Source organism: Somniosus microcephalus, chromosome 21 (assembly GCF_052327205.1).
Source record: "Somniosus microcephalus isolate GS21.2 chromosome 21, FLI_Smic_1.0, whole genome shotgun sequence".
NCBI lineage: Eukaryota > Metazoa > Chordata > Chondrichthyes > Squaliformes > Somniosidae > Somniosus > Somniosus microcephalus.
In genome coordinates, this window is record NC_141007.1 from 40,557,571 (window position 1) to 40,581,408 (window position 23,838).

The following is a 23,838-nucleotide window of genomic DNA, read 5'->3' on the forward strand; positions in this document are numbered from 1 at the left end:
TGTTATTGGCACATACACTTTACCTGGGCTTGAACACAAATCCTTTTAAAAGACAAATTCAATACAATCTTAGCTGCCTATCCTCATCTACCCCTATCATCATTAACGCAGTTTCTTTCCTGTAAATGCAGCATTATATATATATATAGTTAATATAGTTATATAAAAAGAAAAAGGGTGGCTAAAGTAAATGTTGGTCCATTAGAGGATCAGACTGGGAAATTAATGGTGGGAAATATGGAGATGGCAAAAACACTGAATGAATATTTTATATCAGTCTTTACAGTAGAAGACACTAAGAATATCCCAACACTGGACAAACAGGGGGCTAAAGGGGGGGAGGAGCTAAACACGATCAAAATCACTAAAGAAGTGGTACTCGGTAAAATAATGGGACTCAAGGCGGATAAATCACCTGGACCTGATGGCTTACATCCTAGGGTCTTGAGGGAAGTGGCGGTAGGGATTGTGGATGCATTGGTAATAATTTTCCAAAACTCCCTGGACTCGGCAAAGGTCCCGGCTGACTGGAAAACTGCTAATGTAACACCCTTATTTAAAAAGGGCAGTAGACAGAAGGCTGGAAACTATAGACCGGTTAGCCTAACATCTGTGGTAGGTAAAATTTTGGAGTCCATTATTAAGGAGACAGTAACAGGACATTTGGATAATCATAATTTAATAGGACAAAGTCAGCATGGTTTTATGAAGGGGAAGTCATGTTTGACAAATTTGCTGGAGTTCTTTGAGGAAGTAACGTATAGGGTGGATAAAGGGGAACCAGTGGACGTAGTGTATTTAGACTTCCAAAAGGCATTTGACAAGGTGCCACACAAAAGATTATTGCTTAAGATAAAAAATCACGGGATTGGGGGTAATATTCTGGCATGGATAGAGGATTGGCTATCTAACAGAAGGCAGAGAGTTGGGATAAATGGTTCATTCTCAGACTGGCAATCAGTAACTAGTGGTGTTCCGCAGGGGTCAGTGCTGGGTCCCCAACTCTTTACAATCTATATTAACGATTTGGAGGAGGGGACCGAGTGTAACATATCAAAGTTTGCAGATGATACTAAGATGGGAGGGAAAGTAGTGAGTGAGGAGGACATAAAAAACCTGCAAGGGGACATAGACAGGCTAAGTAAGTGGGCAGAGATTTGGCAGATGGAATACAATACTGGAAAGTGTGAGGTTATGCACTTTGGCAGGAAAAATCGTAGAGCAAGTTATTATCTTAATGGCAAGAAACTGGAAAGTACTGAAGTACAAAGGGATCTGGGGGTCCTGGTGCACGAAACTCAAAAGGTTAGTATGCAGGTGCAGCAAGTGATTAAGAAGGCCAATGGAATGTTGGCTTTCATTGCTAGGGGGATAGAATATAAAAATAGGGAGGTATTGCTTCAGTTGTACAAGGTATTGGTGAGACCACACCTGGAATACTGCGTACAGTTTTGGTGTCCATACTTAAGAAAGGACATACTTGCTCTCGAGTCAGTACAAAGAAGGTTCACTCGGTTAATCCCGGGGATGAGGGGATGGACATACGAGGAGAGGTTGAGTAGATTGGGACTCTACTCATTGGAGTTCAGAAGAATGAGAGGCAATCTTATTGAAACATATAAGATTGTGAAGGGGTTGGATCGGGTGGATGCGGGGAAGATGTTCCCGATGATGGGTGAAACTAGAACTAGGGGGCATAGTCTTAGAATAAGGGGCTGCTCTTTCAAAACTGAGATGAGGAGGAACTACTTCACTCAGAGGGTGGTAGGTCCATGGAATATGCTGCCCCAAAAAGCTGTAGAAGCTACATCATTACATAAATTTAAAACAGAAATAGACAGTTTCCTGGAAGTAAAGGGAATTAAGGGTTACGGGGAGCGGGCAGGAATTTGGACATGAGTCTAGGTTCGGATCGGTCATGGCCCTGTGGGTAGCGGAGCGGGCCCAGGGGCCGTGTAGCCTGATCCTGCTCCTATTGCGTGTGTCTAATTCTGTTAGATTCAGGAGATGGTTCTGTGATAGTGGATTGGCGGTTAGGATCAGATCAGCCATGATCTTATTGAATGGCGGAGCAGGCTCGAGGGGCCGATTGGCCTACTCCTGCTCCTATTTCTTATGTTCTTATGTTCTTATTATTAATTTGACTTTTACAGCTGCCCTTGAACATTGAAAAATTGTTGGGATTAAAACTATGTTAAAATGTGGCTTTGAGTCTTGAAGGTTTAAGGCCAGTCTGACTTTGAGTGACTTGTATATACAATACACAACAACCACGTACAACATATGGTTTTTATCAAGCCAAATCCCAGTTGCCAAGAAAAAAAAAGTTCACATGCCCAAACAACCCACTCAGTCTTATTCTTGACTTTTCTATTTTGTTTCCCACAGTGTTTGAATCAACCAGGATTAATTGTGTAATTCCTAGCTTTCTACAGTCTGAGACAGGTTTTATTCTCTGCCAGCCCTCTGAATGGAGGACTGCCTATCAGTGATTGGCTTGACTCAGTTATCTGCGACAACAGTGATCTTCTACTATAACCTGTGGGTTCAGAATCCTTGTGCTCTGGGAAGGCTAGGTGACTGATGGGCAGCTCACTTCGGCGTGGATAATATGAACACGCTCATTTAACTGCAAATGGAGTTACCTGAACAAGCAATTGGGGTTGTAGTCGTTCTCCTTTAAGTTGGTGCCTGTAGCTCAAAGCTGAAATTCTGCAGCGACAGGGTCAGAAAATGAGGTTTCTGGGCAGTGAGAGTGGGATTTGGAATCCCAGTTTCGCCAAATCTCCACCACTTTATATTCCTACTAGCTGGAGTGCCCGGCGGTGCCGAGGGTCTTTTGAGGGCATGTTGTTGTTGGAAGAGAGCGAGAGAGAGACTGGGAGGCGGGGGGGGGGAAGAGAGAGAGCGACTGGGGGCGGGGGGGAAGAGAGAGAGCGACTGGGGGGGGGAAGAGAGAGAGCGACTGGGGGGGGAAGAGAGAGAGAGAGCGACTGGGGGGGAAGAGAGAGAGAGAGCGACTGGGGGGGAAGAGAGAGAGAGAGCGACGGGGGGAAAGAGAGAGAGAGAGCGACTGGGGGGAAAGAGAGAGCGAGAGCGACGGGTGGAAGAGAGAGAGCGACTGGGGGGAAGAGAGCGCGACTGGGGGGAAGAGAGAGCGCGATTGGGGGGAAGAGAGAGCGACGGGGGGAAGAGAGAGAGCGACTGGGGGGAAGAGAGAGAGCGACTGGGGGGGAGAGAGAGAGCGACTGGGGGGGAAGAGAGAGAGCGACTGGGGGGGAAGAGAGAGAGCGACTGGGGGGGAAGAGAGAGAGCGACTGGGGGGGAAGAGAGGGAGCGACTGGGGGGGAAGAGAGAGCGCGACTGGGGGGGAAGAGAGAGAGCGACTGGGGGAGAAGAGAGAGTGACGGGGGGAAGAGAGAGAGCGACGGGGGGGAAGAGGGAGAGCGACGGGGGGGAAGAGGGAGAGCGACGGGGGGGGAAGAGTGAGAGCGACGGGGGGGAAGAGTAGAGCGACGGGGGGGAAGAGAGAGAGCGACTGGGGGGGAAGAGAGAGAGCGACTGGGGGGGAAGAAAGAGAGCGACTGGGGGGAAGAGAGAGAGCGACTGGCGGGGAAGAGAGAGAGCGACGGGGGGAAGAGAGAGAGCGACTGGGGGGGAAGAGAGGGAGTGACGGGGGGAAGAGAGAGAGCGACTGGGGGGGGAAGAGAGGGAGCGACTGGGGGGGAAGAGAGGGAGCGACTGCGGGGGAAGAGAGAGAGCGACTGGGGGGGAAGAGAGAGCGACTGGGGGGGAAGAGAGGGAGCGACTGGGGGGGAAGAGAGGGAGCGACTGGGGGGGAAGAGAGAGAGTGACTGGGGGGGAAGAGAGAGAGTGACTGGGGGGGAAGAGAGAGAGCGACTGGGGGGGAAGAGAGGGAGCGACTGCGGGGGAAGAGAGAGAGCGACTGGGGGGGAAGAGAGAGAGCGACTGGGGGGGAAGAGAGGGAGCGACTGGAGGGGAAGAGAGAGAGCGACTGGGGGGGAAGAGAGCGCGACTGGGGGGGGAGAGAGAGAGCGACTGGGGGGGAAGAGAGAGAGTGACGGGGGGAAGAGAGATAGCGACTGGGGGGGAAGAGAGAGAGTGACGGGGGGAAGAGAGAGAGTGACTGGGGGGGAAGAGAGCGAGCGACTGGGGGGGAAGAGAGAGAGCGACTGGGGGAAAGAGAGAGAGAGAGGGGATGGGAAAGGGGGAGGAGGGGAGGGGGGAGGGGGTGTGAGGGGGGAAGGGGTGGGGGGGAAGGGGGTGTGGGGGGGTGGGGGGGAAGGGGGTGTGGGGGGAAGGGGGGGTGGGGGAAGGGGGTGTGGGGGAAGGGGGGGTGGGGTGTGGGGGGGATGGGGGGGTGGGGATGGGGTGTGGGGGGGAGGGGGTGTGGGGTGTGGGGGGGAAGGGGGTGTGGGGGGGGAGGGGGGCTGGGGGGTGTGGGGGTGGAAAGGGAGGGGGGGAGATATACTTAAAGTACAGGAAACTTTGTGCTATCCGGCACCCACGGGACCGAGCTGCTGCCTTGCCTTAAAACTGCCCTACTCTCCAGAGTTAATGTTGAGAGATACGGAGATTATCTCCGTATTTGACAACAAACACTGTTGCTTAGCAACAGCTTCTAAACACTGGGTGTGGCCCATAAGCTCTGCAGCTAAAGCTGTTGCTATAGCTACAGACCTTGCACAGCTTGACTGTTCAAACAAAGGAAAATAAACAAAGAATAAAAAATGGCTGCTGATTTTTGTGGTGGCTCCAGATTGCCGGATAGCTCACCTCCGGATAGCACAAAGTTTCCTGTACTTATAAAACATTTTTGGTAAATCTTTCTATAACATACACTTTACAACCTCACCAATCTTTTTATTAAAAAAGGGGTCCTCACCTCTCAGTGTTGTACCACAAACAATGGCCGCCGCTTGCTTTTCAGTTGGAAAGATTAGGCCCCGCCCACACAGCCGATTGTCTGTCTCGGTCACCAGGACCCGATTTGGAACACAGAAGCCCCACCCACTCTATGTTCCTGTACTAAGATGGCCGCGCAGGCACTCTGTTACACACTGAATCAAAATGGCGTCGCACTGAAACTTTTCGCCCTCCTTGACAAAGATGGCTGCCGTTAACCTGGGGCTGTCTGCAGAAGAAATTTCCTCAGCTGCAAACACAGGATCTTCAGATTATTATTCGGGGCTAGCGACCTACCCCAGTTGCTTATGAAGCCTCCCCACCTACTGACCCTGGGAATGGAGCTGAGGCAGCACACCCTCTCTCCTCTGCCAGTGTTTGTCTCTGCCTAGGCCGGGAGCCTGGGTCTAGAGTTGCACTGCTGGCAGTTGGAGAAGCCTAGGCCCCGGGCCTGGAAAAACGGTGAAAGGTAGGAGAATTATAGAGGCTAGAGAAAAGATTTACAAATTAATTAACTTTTTTAAAAAACAATTTGTGTTTTAAAAGCAACTTTTTTTTTGCTGGAAATGTAGATTTGAAAAGAAACACGCAGAAAGCGGGAAAAAGAAATGAAAAGTTTAGAATCAAGATGGCGGCGACTCACCTCGGTTCAGAACGATAAGGCCCGCCCACGCACGCACCAATTGGTCGACCGTCAGGTCACCAAAGCGTAGGATTGGTCAATCGTCCCATCACTCGACCGTAGGAGGGCCTGCCCGCACGCGCCAGGAACCCGGCGTACGATTGGTCGACCTCGACGTCACTCTATTGCTCATGAGCGGATAATGAGATGCTAATGAGCGGAATTTTGAACGTTTTTCGGATACCGCGGGCGCGATTTTCGTCCGGCCGAAACGTAAATACGCTTACGACCGTTTCGGAACGGTAAGCTTTCTTTCGACGTAACGCACGCGTAGGTATGCCCTATAACTTTCGAGCGCATAGCCGGACAGATGCACACGTGAGGACAGATAGACAGACAGACAGAAAGAAGTATCCGTTTATATATATAGATAGATTAGAAATTCTGGCAAAAGTGGGGGTGAGCGCATCTGTAGGCAAGTGTATTATGATATCATGCAAATTAGAGGTAAACGTCATAAGGTATATTCCCTGCCATTTTCACCCGAGGAACATTGAGCAGAAGAATGTGTATGCATTGCTAAGGGCCATGGTGAGGTTGGGGGGTGGCGGGGGTAGTGGTGGAGAGGAGGGGTGTGCAGGGGGAGAGATTTAAATGTAACTAATAACTTTATCCAGGGAAAGTGGTACCATTATTTGCTTTGTAAATAGTGAGCTGGCATTGCTGGTGCCCTCTCTCCTCAGCTAGAGCGGGTGACCCCTATTTCCTGCCCACAATATGCAAATCCAACCTGACCCCAAGATTTTGGATGTGGACTGGAGTGCATTCATGGTTTGGGCAGGAGTTCTGCTTCATCTAATATCTGCCCCAAAAGGACTCCCTACCTCATTAGCAGCATAATAGAGTTTAAGGTACATCTCAGTGCTGTATGAAGCTCTTTCTAATGTACATATAGTTATAGAAGTTAAGATAATTCTGAAAAAGTCCATCCCTTTTATAGATGCCTGTTTGGTTTTGAGTTGTGGAATTTTCAGTCATAGCATTTTGCAATGTTGAAGAAACTATAGGATCACTCATCCCGTGCTCTGGCCAACCCCACTATAAATTAATAGAGAATGCTCTTGTGTATTTCATACTTAATGCAACTGGTTATTTTATTGATTTCCTGTAAATCAATGATATAACATTTAAAATAACATATAAAATCATTTGCCATTGGTTTCCTATACTCTGTATCCCACTTGTTTAAAAAACTTTGAAAGGAATCTAATTTTTTGGGGGTGGTTGGTGGGGGGCAGTGGGGGGGGCGCGAGAGTTTGCACAGGTTTCATGGTCCAAGAAATTTCTTTTAACATTGAAAACTAGGTTTAAACAGATGTACCAGTGGTCTGCAAGCCACCCGGTTATTGAAGAAAATGATATGCTTCATCCAGCATTTACAGTAAATCTTTTGCTGCACAAGCTAAATGAAAAAACTTGTCTTCCTTTTGTAAGGAGCTCTTAAATCGTATCTTCGAGAGCTACCAGAACCATTGATGACGTTTGAATTGTATGATGAATGGATACAGGCATCAAAGTAAGTATTTAATAATCAGTTCTTTCAATTTCATGCTGTCTCCATTTATGATTTAAAGACCATCCTGTTTATTATAATCCTGGATTATGTTGAGCTAGACAAAAAATCAATTTATTAGCTGATACTGGTAATTGCATATAGCAAGCACTATTGGCCCGAATATTCCGATCCCTATGGGTGTGCACGAGCTGTGTACCCACCCGTAGGGCCATCGGAAATGCCGGTTTCAGGCATGTGCTGAAAACCAGCATTTCCGATCTGTCAAGAATCCTCTTGCCAGATCGGGCGCCTGCCCTGGAGAAGGGCCTCTGCGGGGGGAGAGTTCCGCGTAAGGCCTGCTTTTACCAGGATAAGAGTTTGGAAAAAAAGTTTTAAATTTTTTTTTCAGTCAATTATCATTTAAAAATACTTTTAAAAAGGTAAGCTTATTTTTAGCCCCGTAAAAAACTTTAATTATTTTTTTTTTAAATTAAATTTTTGTTTAAAATATTTCTTGTAATTTCAACTAATTTTAAAAAGGTGATGGTTTTTTAAAAATGTATTTAAAGTTTTACTAGGTTTTTTCATTGATCTCCATTCATATATTTGACAGGTCTATCTATCAAGTGTATGAAGGGAGATTCCCTTCTTTGATTGGCTCCCCATGGCCCAGGTGATCTCAGGGACGCTTGCGAACCGAAGCCTCCGATCGGAAAATACGGCCCAATATATTGCATTATTGCCCTGATGTTTTGTGTTGTGTAGTAATAATCAGAAGATTTTTTTTTCCTCAGAAGACTAGATATGTGGAATCAACTTTCAGTATAAGCATTTATTTAACTCATTCAAAAAGAAGCTGGATAAATATCTAGTTGGGAATTTGATTGAAGGCTATATAGAAAAGTATAAACTGAAATGATCAAAGGCAAGACATGAATGTTCCTGTGTTACTCAGGCCGAAGAGGGGGAGTTTTATCAGTGGAGGACAGTAAGGCAGGGCTGAATAGTAGGGATGGATGAATACCTTGTGTAGGATTTTACTTTGAGAGATTAAATAATGGGGTTGAGTCCATGATAAAATATTTTTTCCACAGTCCATGGAAGGAGCAGATATAATTGGTTTGAATGGCCCTTTCTCATTGTGTGCTTTCTTATCCAAATTCATGACTATATTCTTCACACAGTTTCCTCATAGCATTTGTGTTGTCAGAGGGAGGTACTAAGCAGAAATTAGGCACTTCCCCACATGAAGAAAAATTGGCAACCTGGGCACTGGGCCTTCCCCTCACGGCCTCTTTGACAGAGGCCTGGGAGTGAGTTGCTTGCTCATCCTTGTAAATGGTGGGCTCTTGTTCTCTGGCAAGCAGGCAGGTAGGAACCAATTGCGCAGCCCTCGGTTACAAGGAATAGAAGAAAGTCACAGAGAGCATTGACCTGTACTGCTTACGTTGATGCACTTCCCAGCAGTTAGCTGAGGCATGGCAGAGACAGAAGTCCTGGGGTGCTCACCCAGTCACTCAGTCAGCAGATGATGTATAATATGTGGAGAAGGAACCTGAAGAAGAGAGCTTAAACAAATAAGGAAAACAGAGGTGAGCAAAAGCAGAGAGAGTGTGTTAGGCCACAAACCTGGTTAGAAATGAGCCACAATGCAATGAAAATCAAAGTGGAGTTATAAAGATAGCTATAGCTGAAATGATATGACAATCCAAATTTATTTACCGGTAGATGATGGACTAACAAAACAAAATATTACCTTTTTTTTTGGAAAGGTCAAATTTTAATTATTTCCAGAGAAGTACATTCCTGTGGCATAGCTTTGAGAAATATTCTCATTTTTTTGAACTAGAAACCAAAATAATGAACAAAGTATTTGTACGAATGCATAAGTATCTCTCTCTGTTTGAAATGACCAGTATTCAGGATCAAGACAAGCGGCTTCAAGCATTATGGAATGCATGTGAGAAACTACCCAAGGCAAATTATAACAATTTCAGGTAAACTTAAATACCAGCTTTAATTGTGTAATTGTATGTAATTAAACAGTTGCCCTCCTCTTATTTTATCATTAGCACAGTGCTGTGAAAGGAATAATTACATGGGTTGTGTGGATTACCAAGAACAGTGCTGCTGAATGAGTATAGGAAACTTGTCCAAGAGGTGATCAAAAAGCACGGCAATTATTGCCTGTTTTCAGCATACTACTGTACTGAGGAATGCAATGCTGTCTCTGGTGGACATCACAGAAGTATGCTCAGGAATTCTTGATCTGGACTGGTAGTTAGCTCTATGTTTTTATCTTAATACTTCACGTTATGGTAAAAGGTTAACACATTTGATCCTCTCACCTCAAATTTAATCAGTTAAACTCTCCCGTGATGAAATATCTAATATTACTTGCATCAAAAGTGGATTCAACTGATTCTTTTAATAAAACCTAGTGAAAGTCAGAGACAAGCTCGTGCAATTAAGACTGCCTACTTCCACCTTTACATCATCATTCCTTGGCCCATCTGCTGCTGAAACTCTCACCCATACCTTTGTCGTCTTCAGACTTAACTATTCCATTGCTATCCTGGCCAACGTCCTATTTTCCACCCTCCGTAGGCTTCAGCTCTTTCAAAACTCTGCTGTCCATCTCCTGTCCTTGTGTTTAAATTCCTTCATGGAATCGGCCCTCCCTATCTCGGTAACCTCCTCCAGCCCTGCAAACTCTCCTATCCGTCTGACTCTTGCATTTTGTGAGACTCCCTCCTTCCTTCGCTCCACCATTGACAGCCATGCATTCAGCTCCATGCTCTGAAATTCCTTTTTTAAACCCCTTTGCGTCTCCACCTCTCTCTCCTCTCCTTTAAGACCCTCCTTAAAATCCACTGCCTTACCCCTCCTAATATCCACTTCTATGACTTGGCATCCATTTATTTCTCATTGCATCTCTATGAAGCACCTTGGGTCATTTTTCTATGTTGAAGATGCTTATATAATTGCAAGTTGTTGAAACAAAAGTCAGGATCTCACTCTCGAGTTGTGATTTTTTTTTCACTGCTTGCTATTCATCTCTGCAACAGGTTTCCTCATTTAAGTAAATGAAGTCATTTACACACAGCAATGTATCTTTCTTCTACAGATATTTGATAAAATTTTTAGCCAAGCTCACAGAATACCAAGATGCCAACAAAATGACACCTGGTAACATGGCAATAGTCCTGGGACCCAATCTACTTTGGACAGCCAATGAAGGGTAAGCGTTCTTCGCCCCATGCTGCTTATTATAATGAAAATGTATTCGCCCCATTTTAAGAAATATATGACTTTAAACTCATCAAAAATGTAGGAATTTAGATTCTTATAGTTCCCTGTAGATTCTTATAATTTAGAAGCAGTTTGCAGTTCTTATGGCCAGGAACACAAGTGAGAACATGGGAACAAAATCGAGGCATCTTGCAAGACTTCCTTAACAACTTCTAGATAAGATATATCATTTCAGTTTTTCCCTCGTGCTTGTTTCCTTTGCTTTTTTAATCTACTCGGCTCCCCAACCTACATTCCATTCTTCTTCTAAGCGAATAATGGGATAACATACTTGTACTGGCCGCGCTAGACGTGCTCCTATCTAGTTATCCAGCAAGTTAAACACTTATTCAAAAATAATTCTTCGTGAAGCCGTTTGCTGTTTTGAAGCTTTACTTGAACAAATTTGTGAAACTGTAAACAAAGACAAAGTATGTTTGTACATAAACTGAGTACTATACATTCGATATTACATAAGATATAAACATATTTACAACAGTAGAATAGACTAATTGTATAACTAACTAACATTTGGACTAACTTCTGTAACTATCAACTATTACTTTTTATAAACATATTATTGTCAAAATACTACTCTGACAATGTTGCTATTATGCTAACAAACAAAGATACTCACAGGTATTGCGCTTGGCCTGACATATGAAATCAGATTACATTGGATTGTGAATGGAATCCTCCATTACTGCCAGGTTCTTCCTGGAATTCTACTTCCTGGGATTCTACTTCCTGGGTTAGACAGGAAGAAAGGTTCGAAGGTCAAATGACCTCTCACAGGAAGAAAGGAACAAATGTCAAATGACCTCACACAGGAAGAAAGGAACAAAGGTCAAATGACCTCTGTTTCATACAAACACACTGCTAACACAATAACCACCACCAGAGGGTGCTATCTGCACACATAAAATAGTCCATCGGTTTTGATGATAGGATGCAGCTTCCGTAGACTGCTGTGAGGGGGTAGGTTGCGTTCTGCTACGCACAGTTCCAATCTGGATATGGTGAGGTCTGGCTGGGGCGCCAACTTGCCTCTGTCAAAGACGAAGCCGATTTTGCTTTGTCCTTCTTGAGTGGTGACCTTCAGATAAGCCACACTTGCAATGGCCTTAGCGGATGCGTCTGCAAAGACACAAAGCTCTTTGAATTGGGCATTTAAGGGAGAGAAAAACGAATAACAGCGAGGTATTCGGATCTCCTGTAAGTCTTGGAGTGAGTCTCTCCATCTGTCCCACTCTGCTTCCATCTCTTCAGGGAGAGGTGAATCCCACTCTTCAGCGCGTGTGGAGAGTTCCCTGAGGAGCAGCCTGCCTTGTGCAGTGACAGGGGCTAAGAAGCCGAGAGGGTCGTATAGGCTGTTGATTGTAGAGAGCACGCCTCTACGTGTGAAGGGTTTCTTGACATCTAAGACTTGGAACATGAACGTGTCTGTTGCTATGTTTCACAACAACCTTAGGCTACGCTGTAGGGGGAGGTCATCAGTGAAGAGGTCTAGGTCTTTGATGTTCTTAGCACGATCTTCAAGGGGGAATGCCTCCATCACTGCTGGTCTGTTAGAGGCTATCTTATGCAGCCTGAGGTTGAATAGTGCAAGTAGTTCCTGAGCTCGTCCGAGGGTACTGATGGCCTCTGCTTCGGTCGGGAATGACTTCAGTGCGTCATCGACATAGAACTCTCGTTCGATGAACCCGCTCACATCACTGCCAAAGTCATCATCATCTTCCTTGGCAGCCCTCCTTAGTCCGTATATGGCGACAGCAGGGGATGGGCTATTCCCAAAGACATGGACACGCATTCTGTAGTCCACAATGTCTCTATTAGGGTCATTGTTCCGATACCACAGGAAGCGGAGGAAGTCTCTGTGGTCTTCTCTCACCACGAAGCAATGAAACATGTGCTGGATAGCGGCAGTGATGGCGACGGGCTCTTTCCTGAATCTCATGAGCACTCCCAAGAGGCTGTTGTTAAGATCGGGCCCTGTGAGGAGTACGTCGTTGAGAGAGACTCCCTGATATGGTGCACTGGAGCCGAACACCACGCGGATCTGTTCCGGCTTTTTGGGGTGATAGACTCCGAAGGAAGGGAGGTACCAACACTCTTGCCCTTCCTGGAGTGGAGGAGCTATCTCTGCATGATCGTTGACAAGCATTTTCTTGACAAATACTAGGAAGTGTGCTTTCATCTTTTCAGATTCCTGGTGACGTCCTACAGGGTACACATTAACGAGGCATATCTTGGAGCGTGCTCTTGCGCTCACTCCTTCTCCACACACCTCGGTGCACTTGGATGTAATCTCCGGACCGGCAGCTCCCTCTCTCTCCCCGCCGTGCTCTGAAGCGGGAGGAGGCGACTCTGACTTCCAAGGAGCTGGGCCTGGGTGGAGTGCTGAAATGTGCCGTTCACTTTCACATTCTGTGCATTTTGTATCTACCTTGCCGTTCTTGGCGAGATGGCTCATGGAAGAGCAGCGCTTGAAACATATAGAGTTCTCTTTAAGATATTGTTTCCGATCTTCCAGAGACATCTCCCTGAAGCCTCTGCACTTCTTTAAAGGATGGGGCTTGTTGTGGATAGGGCATTATTTGCTCATATCCTCAGGTTTCTTCTGAATCTTTGTGTGCTCAGTTGAGGACACATGCATTGTGTGGACAGATATTGGTGTCTTTCCATGTCTGTCGAACTTGTCTCTTCTGGCAAGTGCTGGGTGGGCGAAGAAGAAGTTGAAGTTGGGGTCGTTCCTGGCTTTGGCTTTTTACGGATGAATTTAACGAACGCAGAGAATGGTGGGAACGCCACGTTGTGCTTTAGCTTGAACTTTGATCCAAACGTTATCCACTTCTCCTGCAGGTTAAATGGAAGCTTCTCAATGATGGGACTTACCCCTCTGGAAGTGTCTAAGTACGATAGACCGGGTAGGTAGCCGTCCTGCTTTGCGGCTTCGAGTTCCGACAGCAGATCTCCAAGGTCGCGGAGTTTCTGGGGTTCCTTACTCGTCAACCTTGGAAAGTTCTCCAACCTGTCAAAGAGAGCCCTTTCAATGGCTTCGGGCGAGCCGTAGCTTTCTTCCAGCCTCACCCAAGCCTTCTTCAACCCCTCTGGCAGCTGTCCCACATTGGCAGCTTTTATCCTGCAGGCCTGTCCGGCGGACTCTGGGCCGAGCCATTTGATAAGGAGGCCGAGCTCTTCTCCTGCCGACAGGTCTAAGCCTGATATGGCATCGTGGAAGCAGGTCTTCCAAGCCCGATAATTCTCCGGCCTGTCATCAAACTTGATTAACCCCGAAGTCACCAGCTGGGTGCGTGCAAGGTATTTGGCAAGGTCGTAGGTGCTGGGACCTATGCCAGGGTTGCCTTGGCTAGGGGCTCTGTTGGGGTTCTCAAGGAACCGAGAGGGGATTTGCCTCTGACTTTCTCTATTCAGCGTCCTATTCCTCTGCACCGTGTCTTCCGTTCTGCTGGGGGAGACTCTGCGGCTTGAGGCACGCCGTCTGCTTTGACCTTGATTGGAAACTTGTGGCATGTTATACGAAGTGCTTGCGTCTGTAGAGATATGCGGGCCTTCATCCCTTTCTCCTGTAAACTGTATGTCGGCATGGTCGCTCACGTAATCTATGGTGCGCTGTCGTGGACTCTGCCACGAAATGGGAATTAAAGGTTTGTAAGCTGTCTCGGGATCAGCTCCCTCCAAAATTGCCTCGAATACTTGTGTCTCTTTTTGTTGCTGCAGAGCGTCTAATGTGGCTTGGAGACGGGCCTGTTCAGCCTGGCTTTCAACTTGGTGACGGGCCTGGTCAGCTTGGTGTCGGGCCTGTTCAGCCTGGAGTTCAACCTGGTGACGGGCCAGGTCAACTTGGTGACGGGCCTGTTCGGCTTGGGATCGGGCCTGTTCGGCTTGTGATTCAGCTTGGAGACGGGCCTGTCTTACTTTTATTTCTATTTCACTGTCCGCATGCGCAGCTCTGGCTTGAGCTGCTACTAGCTTAGCCCGTGCTTTGGCGATGGCTATGCTTACTCTAGAACCACCCGATGACCGTGAACCAACTTGCGATCTGTAGTAACCGGAGCTTATAGACCGATTGTCACGTTCTACAGTCTCGTCTGCCTGTTTAAGGTCTTCTACTTGCTGCAAAGCATTTTCGTTATTATCTTCTGACATGTTGATGTGAGGTAGATGTGCTCTACGAGGTTAAGGCTTACACTGGGTTCCTCCTGCTCCGCTCTTCACAGCTAGCCGTATTGCTATCTTTTCACTGATATCTTTTCACTGATATCTTTTCACTGATATCTTTTCATTGTACTGGCCGCGCTAGACGTGCTCCTATCTAGTTATCCAGCAAGTTAAACACTTATTCAAAAATAATTCTTCGTGAAGCCGTTTGCTGTTTTGAAGCTTTACTTGAACAAATTTGTGAAACTGTAAACAAAGACAAAGTATGTTTTGTACATAAACTGAGTACTATACATTCGATATTACATAAGATGTAAACATATTTACAACAGTAGAATAGACTAATTGTATAACTAACTAACATTTGGACTAACTTCTGTAACTATCAACTATTACTTTTTATAAACATATTCTTGTCAAAATACTACTCTGACAACGTTGCTATTATGCTAACAAAGATACTCACAGATATTGCGCTTGGCCTAACATATGAAATCAGATTACATTGGATTGTGAAACCCTTATGGAATCCTCCATTACTGCCAGGTTCTTCCTGGAATTCTACTTCCTGGGATTCTACTTCCTGGGTTACACAGGAAGAAAGGTACAAAGGTCAAATGACTTCTCACAGGAAGAAAGGAACAAAGGTCAAATGACCTCACACAGGAAGAAAGAAACAAATGTCAAATGACCTCACACAGGAAGAAAGGAACAAAGGTCAAATGACCTCTGTTTCATACAAACACACTGCTAACACAATAACCACCACCAGAGGGTGCTATCTGCACACATAAAATAGTCCATCGGTCCAGAACAAACATACTCGCAGATTTAAGCCAGTGTTGAGATGATCCGTTGTGACTCTCTCCCACCAGCAGGCAAAAGGTTTAGTTCACGCTGTGTAGAGTTCCTTGTCAACCTTCCAGATTTCTGTACAACAGAAGTTGACCAGTATGCATCCAGTGGAGTTCACAGCTTATTTTTTCATTTTAATGTTTCTCCCCCCGCCCCCCGCTCCGAAGCCACTAACTCACACAGAGGTCGAATTCCGAGGGCACTGTCCACTCATCAGTATCTACTGGCCATTCCTCAAGTGTGAGTTTAGTTGGTGAGAGTCCGCGGATGATTTGACTGTGGAGGGAAACCGAGCCATTACCTATTGTCACTCAAAATGCTGACAGTCTGCAGCAGGAACCACTGAATAGCAGTTGGGAACTTGGCTGATTCTTTCTGAGCCTTTCCTGAGCCCAGGCTGCCAAGGCAAATTCTAGCACATCTACCATGATTACCTGGTAAGATTAGATAGTTAAATTACAGGTTGATGACTGAACCTGCGATCTTCTTCTTTTGTATGACCCAGTACGACACCAATTGGTGCATTTACCCACTGAGGTATTGGAGGAAGCTTCTTTGTAAAGTGCTAAATATTTTATGGATTATTCGTTTGTTAAAATGCAGTTAACTTGGTCGCTTCCTTTTTGTCTGTAGGTCTATGACTGAAATGATGACAACGGTCTCCATACAGATTGTGGGGATCATTGAACCCATAATTCAGCACGCCGATTGGTTCTTTGCAGGAGGTAAATGCTGAATTGGACTGTGATTGTCAACATCTTGGGGTAGATTTTCCCTCCGTGCGGTTTTTGGACAGCTGGCCAGTGGAGCGCGCCAATAGTGCCAGTGGGAGGCCCGATCCACTTTAAGAGCCGGGTCTCATTAACATAGGGTTGGCGGGCTGCGGGCAGAAAACAAGTGCCCCTAGGCAGCCCACCGGCTCTGGGCTGCCACAATACAGGGCAACCCGGCTAGTCTCTGGGTCCAGAACAAGGTAACATAGAAACATAGAAGATAGGAGCAGGAGTAGGCCATTCGGCCCTTCGAGCCTGTTCCGCCATTTAATGTGATCATGGCTGATTATCCAAATTCAGTACCCTGTCCCTGCTTTCTCCCCATATCCCTTGATCCCTTTAGCCTTAAGAAATATATCTAACTTCTTCTTGAATATATTTAATGAATTGGCCTCAACTGCCTTCTGTGGTAGAGAATTCCACAGGTTCACCACTCTCTGGGTGAAGAAATTCCTCCTCATCTCAGTACAAAATGGCTTACCCCTTATCCTTAGACTGTGACCCCTGGTTCTGGACTCCCCGACCATCGGGAACATCCTTCCTGCATCCAGTCTGTCTAGTCCTGTTAGAATTTTATAAGTTTCAATGTGATCCCCTCTCATTCTTCTAAACTCTAGCGAATACAAGCCCAATCAACCCAATCTCTCTTCATACGTCATTCCTGCCATCCCAGGTATCAGTCTGGTGAATCTTCGCTGCACTCCCTCCATGGCAAGAACATCCTTCCTCAGATAAGGTGACAAAAACTGCACACAATACTCAAGGTGTGGTCTCACCAAGGCCCTGTACAACTGCAGCAAAGACATCCTTGCTCCTGTACTCGAATCCTCTCGCTATGAAGGCCAACATACCATTTGCCTTCTTAACTGCCTGCTGCACCTGCATGCTTACCTTCAGCGACTGGTGCACAAGGACACCCAGGTCTCGTTGCACTTCCCCTTCTCCCAATCTATTGCCGTTCAGATAATAATCTGCCTTCCTGTTTTTGACACCAAAGTGGATAACCTCGCATTTATCCACATTATACTGCATCTGCCATGCATCTGCCCAATCACCCAACCTGTCCAAATCATACTGGAGTTTCTCTGCATCCTCCTCACAGCACACACGCCCATCCAGCTTTGTGTCGTCTGCAAACTTGGAGATATTACATCTAGTTCCCTTGTCTAGTAGGTTTGGTGGGGGAGTGGGGTCTGTTCTTGGGGGCGGGAGGGACCTGGTATAGCAGCGGTTCAGGTTTGTGGAGCACGGAGTAGCACCCTTGCCCCGCCCGACGACTCAAAAATCAATTAAAGCATACTTTCTGGGCTCCTCTTTGGCTTGACCACCAGCTGAAACTGAGTGGAGTTTGCACAGCGCATGCTCCGCCCAGTTGAGTCCTAAAATGGGAATCGGGGTCCTAGCTACCTCATAGGACTGTGATTAGTATATTAAAAAGGACCTAGCGTCTGATTCAGGTGGGTGCTCCAGCTGCCCAGCGGTAGGCTGTTGGGAAGATGGTATCAGCCACACCACCGGTTTTCGGGGCACCACTGCCCCATTTCCACCCGACAGGCGGACAGAAAATGCCCCCCCCTTACATCCAAAGAGTAGACACAAGTTCAAATCCAGCCCTTGTTAATGGGATGAAAGTCTGCTGTCCCTCTGCTGGCTGTAATGGTTCATGTGAAATGAATCAGAGGCTTTCTCAACCCAAATGTTCCTAGGCTCAAGACAGCTCATAGCTGAGCACCTAATTAGCAAAGAATGGCAGAAAACAGTGACTTCCTATTGGTGCAGTAGATGGTGCCATTGGTAGGTTTCAGGTTAAGGCACATTAGCCTTGGATTTATGCTGTGTGAAGATTAGCATACACAACATCTTACATTTCTATTGTTCTTCCCATGTGCAGAGATGCCTTAGTGCATTTTACAGAACTAGGCCTAGAAATTAGGTATGGCCCCGCCAGCTCAGTTGCGCCCAAAAGTTTGCGCAGCGCCCGGAGCCCGTTGCGCCCGCCAGAAATTCACTTTTAGCGCCCCAAGTCGGAACCGGGCGCTGTTCCAGGGTGTGCCCGCCTCCGCTTGGGGCGCTGAAAGTGAATTTCAGCGCTCCAGCTGCCGCTGCGCCACCCGATGCGGTGCGGCAGGCTGGGGTACTGCAGGCCTCCTCCTTCTCTTCAGGAGGAGCTGCCTGCAGCCGTGAGATCGCCGCTGGATTCTGCCGGCAAATGAGCCCGACACCACGGAGAAGTGCCGGGCTCACGGGAATCAGCCACCAATGCCGCGGGGGGGGGGTGGTGTAGGAGGCCGGGGAGGGAGGTGCGGGCAGGCGGCCGCCGAAAAAGCGGCCGGCCGCACCTCCACCTTTATGCGCCCCACTAACGCTGCATGAAGGCCGTGTTTCACGAACGTTGTTTGCGGCCGCTGCGGAAGAGGCGGCTGCAACTGAATATGGGTGTCGGGCCGGCATCGGGGCGGAACCGGGGCGCTGCGCACACCGATGACGTCATCGGTGCCGGCGCAGCGCTACCGGCTACCGCCGCCATTAACGCTGCACTCAATTTCCGCGCTACCAACCCCACCGGCGCAGAAGACCTCTTTAGGCGCTAAGTGGGCGCAAGGCCCACTGAATTTCTAGGCCCTAGTGTCCACCAGGCAAGTGGGGAAAGGGGCTAATTGCAAAATTTGGGTGGGTCCAAAAACATTGAACAAGAGAAAGCTTTTTGGGAGGCTTTTGAAATCAGGGAAGGGACAGGATAGATGGCCACAGTGGCTGAAAGAGAACAGGGAACAAGGAGTAACCCCATTTCTGAGCAGTGAAGGATACATTGCTGGAGGAAATCCCTCGGGTAGGGTGGGCAATGCTGTGGATGGATTTAAAAGCAAGGGCAAAGATCAGGAAGTCAAACCTGTGGACCGGGAAGGAAAGTGGCGTGATGGGACTGAGAGATTTTGCATAGGTGAGGGTGGGGGATGTGGCATGCTGAATGAGTTGTCATTTTTGGAGCGTGAAGGCAGGCTAGCAGAGTGTGAGAAGTTGAGACTTGAGGTGATAAACGCAAGGATTAGGGTTTTGACAATAGAGGAGAGGATGGTCATGGAGGCAGGCGATGTGAAGGAGGTGGTAACAGAATGGACACGGGGAAGGAAGCTCAACTGAGTTGAGCAGTACATAGAAGTTACAGCACGGAAACAGACCATTTGGTCCGACCAGTCCCTCCATGCAAGCAAATAGTTTTAATCACATTTACCCACCCTGTTCCCATATCCCTTCCACCCCATTTTCTTTAATCCACCTGTCCAATCTATCTTGAATACTGCCTCACCCACTAACCCGGGAAGTCAATTCCACAGCCTCACAATTCTCTGGGTGAAGAAGTTTTTCCTGCCCTCTTTTCTAAATCTAAATCTTGTATCTACGACCCCTCATTCATGTCCCTTCAATTGCTGGAAACAGTCTGCCTTCTATCTACCCTGCCCATCCTTTCATAATATTAAAAACTTCCATTGTATCGCCCGGCAATCGGTAATTAAAAAAAGACACCGTTTTTCAAGTCTTTCTGCATATTTGTGTTTCCTCGTACCAGACAGCATCCCAGTGAATCTGCGTTTCGCCCCTCCAGCTTTAATATCCAGCCTATAGTGTGGAGCCCGGGTTCTGTGCTTCTAGGTTTAGCCTGAGGAAGAGGCACTGCCAGAGGCAGCTAGGTGTCGGTGAGAACTAAAAAGAATGGCTTCAGTTGTGCCAAAATTTAGCTGCAGGAAATGTTGGCTAATCCAGGCCTTAATGTTGACCAGGCAGTAGAGGGGTGCAGCGATAGCCTCGAGATCAGTGCAGGAAGCAGAGAGGTAAAGTTGGGTGTCATCAGCATACATGTGGAATCTGATATAGAGATTATAATCGCTACTTAACACATTAAAAGCTTAACACATCAGTTTAAATAGCGAGTAGAGGAAACATATACGAATGCACCCATGTTTGTATGTTCATCTTTATACACTATAATGTCGAGGATACTGCTAGGGCCTTGAAGTTATGTTACTTTTGGGCATACTGACACTGCATACTGAATGCAAGCATTTCATTCCCCAGTAATGTCAGTCCCTCCTTGGAGTGTAAAAATTCACCACATTTAAATGAATACTCCAGGCTGTTGGGTTTAACTATGTTGAGTACACTGCAGAGTGCTTCCTCACATGTTAATTGTGTGTTTTAATGATAATGACTGCGTTTGAAATGTAGGCCATGTGTAGATTACAACACAGATAGCAGCGACAGTGGCTACTGCCAAGTGCTCTAGCTCATTCCTTACTCAAATCATCTCCCTCGGGTGTCCTGACGAAGGGTCTTTGACCTGAAACGTTGACTCTGTTTCCCTCTCCACGGATGTTGCCTGGCCTGCTGAGTTTTTCCATCGTTTTCTGTTGTTATTTCGGATTTCCAGCATCCGCAGTATTTTGCGATCGTCCCTCGGGTGTCTGCTGGGTGGTGTGACAGCACTTTGCTGTTACTTCCCATGGCTCTGATTAACAGAGAAGCAGTTGCAAGGAGCTGGCTTATCACCTGAAGGATATTTTAAGGGAGGTAATTCAGGAAAGGCAGAATAAATGATGGTATTCACTGCAGGATGCAGGGCACTCTCACACACACAATTAAATGTAAACAGACTAATTAACATCACTGATGATTATTGCTTCATTAAATTCAAAACTGCAGCCAGGATTACTCCTTTAGCTTTTGTTGGAAGGGAAATGAGACATAAGAGCTGGAGCTAGCAGGTTTTCAAATTCTGATTTGGTATGGTCCGCAAAGAATTTCAATAAAATCTAGGCTGAAAATTCTGGGGTTACGGAAAGTAAAAGCCCATGTGAATGGTTGGTTATGTTAAAACAAGACATCATTCTGGGACCACCACCTATTTCCATGAAGTGTGAACATGCCAGAACACTGGCCAAAGAGTTTAGTAAAAGTCACCAACATCAGGTTTGAGTAACCCTGGCCACCAAAATGGCTTCAACCTAAATCCTTGTTAATGGATCATGTAATGAAACTTGCACCTGAATTTTTCATCATACGTTAAATTTACAGGATCTAAAAGTCACAAACGCCTAGGAGGGGCATCGCCAGAGAGGCAGAACTTCCACTGACCCAGAGATTGCCCACCTAACCTCAGCAACATTTCCGTCCTCAAAGTCATTTGCATGCTGGGGGCAGTCTCCTGGCCTCTACCAGGGACCCCCACCAGAATCGGACAGGAAATTGGTAGCAGTAAGCCGCCGAGGCCTGCCACTGCTTAGAAGTGCCAGCAGCCTCAGAGTTGTAAATCTAAAATTTCAATACTCACTTCTCAGTTCTGTGCCTGGAGAGGCACAGCACAGGCTCTCGGTGCCACCAACATTTCCTTCATCCCCGCACTAGCCCTCGAACGCTGGACAGGGCCTAACAGGGTCCTGCATTAGGACGAGTGATGGGAAACACGGTGGAGGCCATGTTTCCCTCATCATAATATGATTTGCAGGCTTTTCAGGCCGCAAGGCCCAACCTTCAGAAAACAGAGGAGAAAGTGAGGATGCATGTCGCTGCACATTTCTGGCCACATCCACCCCAGATCCACTAGAAAACCAGTAGGACAGGGTCTGAAAGCCTTGGCTGGGGCTTATCACTTTTTGCAATATGTAACTCAGCACAATAATTCCCTGATATAAGCAGATCAAAAATATTGTAATTATATATCCACAACTAGATAAGGGTTTCTTAATGTACAGTATTAAGCCCTGGGTGACTACATAACTGCAACAAATGTAATAAAGGTATCTTAATGCAGGCAAACTATACCATATTATATTGTTTAACTAATGCATCTCACATCCTTACTACCCACTAATTTCAATAACAAAATCTTTCAAATCTTCTTGTAAAATTATGCTGGCTTGGTCTTTTTTATTGCTGGCAAACAAATATATTGGGCAGGATTTTCATTGGGCCGTGGAGGCGGGATTGGAGGCGTGTGGGGGGTTAAAATCGCGAAATCGGGGGGTACGAACCCATCCCGCCCCCAACCTGCCTCCATGCCAGTTTCAAAAGAGGCGGATACCCGACCTGTGCTGGGAGCCGCCTCCTCGAGGCGGGAAGGGGATTAGTGACAATTAACTGCCTGTTAACAGGTAGTTAACAGGCAGTTTTTAGCCTAATCCCTATTTTTATTGCTGAAGTGTGGGATTCCTGACGGCTCCAAACCACGCCAAGTTAGCGAGGCGGACCGTCGGGCTGAAGGGCTTGGAGGGTTCGAGATGTCCGGTGTTCAGGTGAGTGATGGGTGCATGAGTGCAGAGGTAAGTGTGTTTGGTGTGTGTAAAGTGTTTAAAGAAGTTTAATTACCTTTACTTACCTTTACAGCCTTCCTTCAGGTCTCGGGAGTCCCTCATCTCACCAGCACAGAAAGCAGAATGGCCGCGAGCTGTCAAAAGTTGCAGCATTCAGCTTTCTGTTCTGGAGAGATCTCTAAATCAGCCTGAGAGGAAGGAAATAACTTAGTGTACAGATTCAGTGTTTGACAGCTTCAAAGAGCTGTCAATCGCTGACATTTCATCTGTCAAAAGCTCTTGAGAGATGAAATGTCAATCTGTGACGTCACCTGTTGCCGGGTGGCCCTTAATTGGCCTGCTGAGCCCACTGGGCGGGCTCAACAAGGTCAATCAAGTGAAAATCGTGTGGGTTGGCAACAACTCGATGGAGGTGGGACTACAACCCCAAAAGTTGTAGTCTCGCCTCCTACACGCCGCCAGTATCAAAATCCAGCCCATTGTGTCAAAGCTCAAAGTGGAGGGCGCCAGTAAGGCAAAAAAAAGTTAAAGGGTACGCTAGTGTAGTGGTTATGTTGATGTGGAGATGCCGGTGTTGGACTAGGGTGGACAAATGTGAGAAGTCGCACAACACCAGGTTATAGTCCAACAGTTTTATTTGAAATCACAAGCTTTCGGAGCGCTGCTCCTTCGTCAGGTGACGTCTGTGGTTATGTTACTAGACTAGTTATCCAGAGAATGTGAGTTCAAATCCTACCACAGCAGTTTGAGAATTAGAATTCAGTTTTTTTTAAAATCTGGAAATAAAAAGCTAAATGTGACCATGAAGCAGTCGGATTGTCATAAAAACTAAATTGGTTCACTTTTAGTGTCAGCTGTGGCTCAGTGGCAGTGCTCTCGCTTCTGGGTCAGAAGGTTGTGGGTTCAAATCCCACTCCAGGAACTTGAGCACAAAAATCTAGGCTGACACGCCAGTGTAATACTGAGGGAGTGCTGCACTGTCGGAGGTGCCGTCTTTCAGATGAGATGGTTAAACCGAGGCCCCGTCTGCCCTCTCAGGTGGAGGTAAAGGATCCCATGGCACTATTTCGAAGAAGAGCAGGGGAGTTATCCCCAGTGTCCTGGCCAATATTTATCCCTCAATCAACATCACTAAAACAGATTATCTAGTCATTATCACATTGCTGTTTGTGGGAGCTTGCTGTGTGCAATTTGGCTGCCGTGTTTCCTACATTACAACAGTGACTACACTCCAAAAAAGTACTTAATTGGCTGTAAAGCGCTTTGAGACGTCCGGTGGTCATGAAAGGCGTTATAGAAATGCAAGACTTTCTTTTTAACTACTTACCT

General features: G+C 46.8%; 1 protein-coding gene across 10 annotated transcripts in view; it reads left to right on the forward strand.

The window, feature by feature from the left end:
• The window catches only part of arhgap44a (Rho GTPase activating protein 44a), a 349,392-nt gene that overhangs the window by 279,508 nt on the left and 46,046 nt on the right, over positions 1-23,838 (forward strand). For all 10 annotated transcript variants that reach the window (XM_085963457.1, XM_085963451.1, XM_085963454.1 and 7 more), the window contains exons 12-15: positions 7,043-7,124; positions 9,020-9,100; positions 10,231-10,344; positions 16,065-16,156. In XM_085963457.1, coding sequence (XP_085819583.1) covers positions 7,043-7,124; positions 9,020-9,100; positions 10,231-10,344; positions 16,065-16,156 — 369 coding nt within the window. The remainder of the gene's footprint in view (positions 1-7,042; positions 7,125-9,019; positions 9,101-10,230; positions 10,345-16,064; positions 16,157-23,838) is intronic.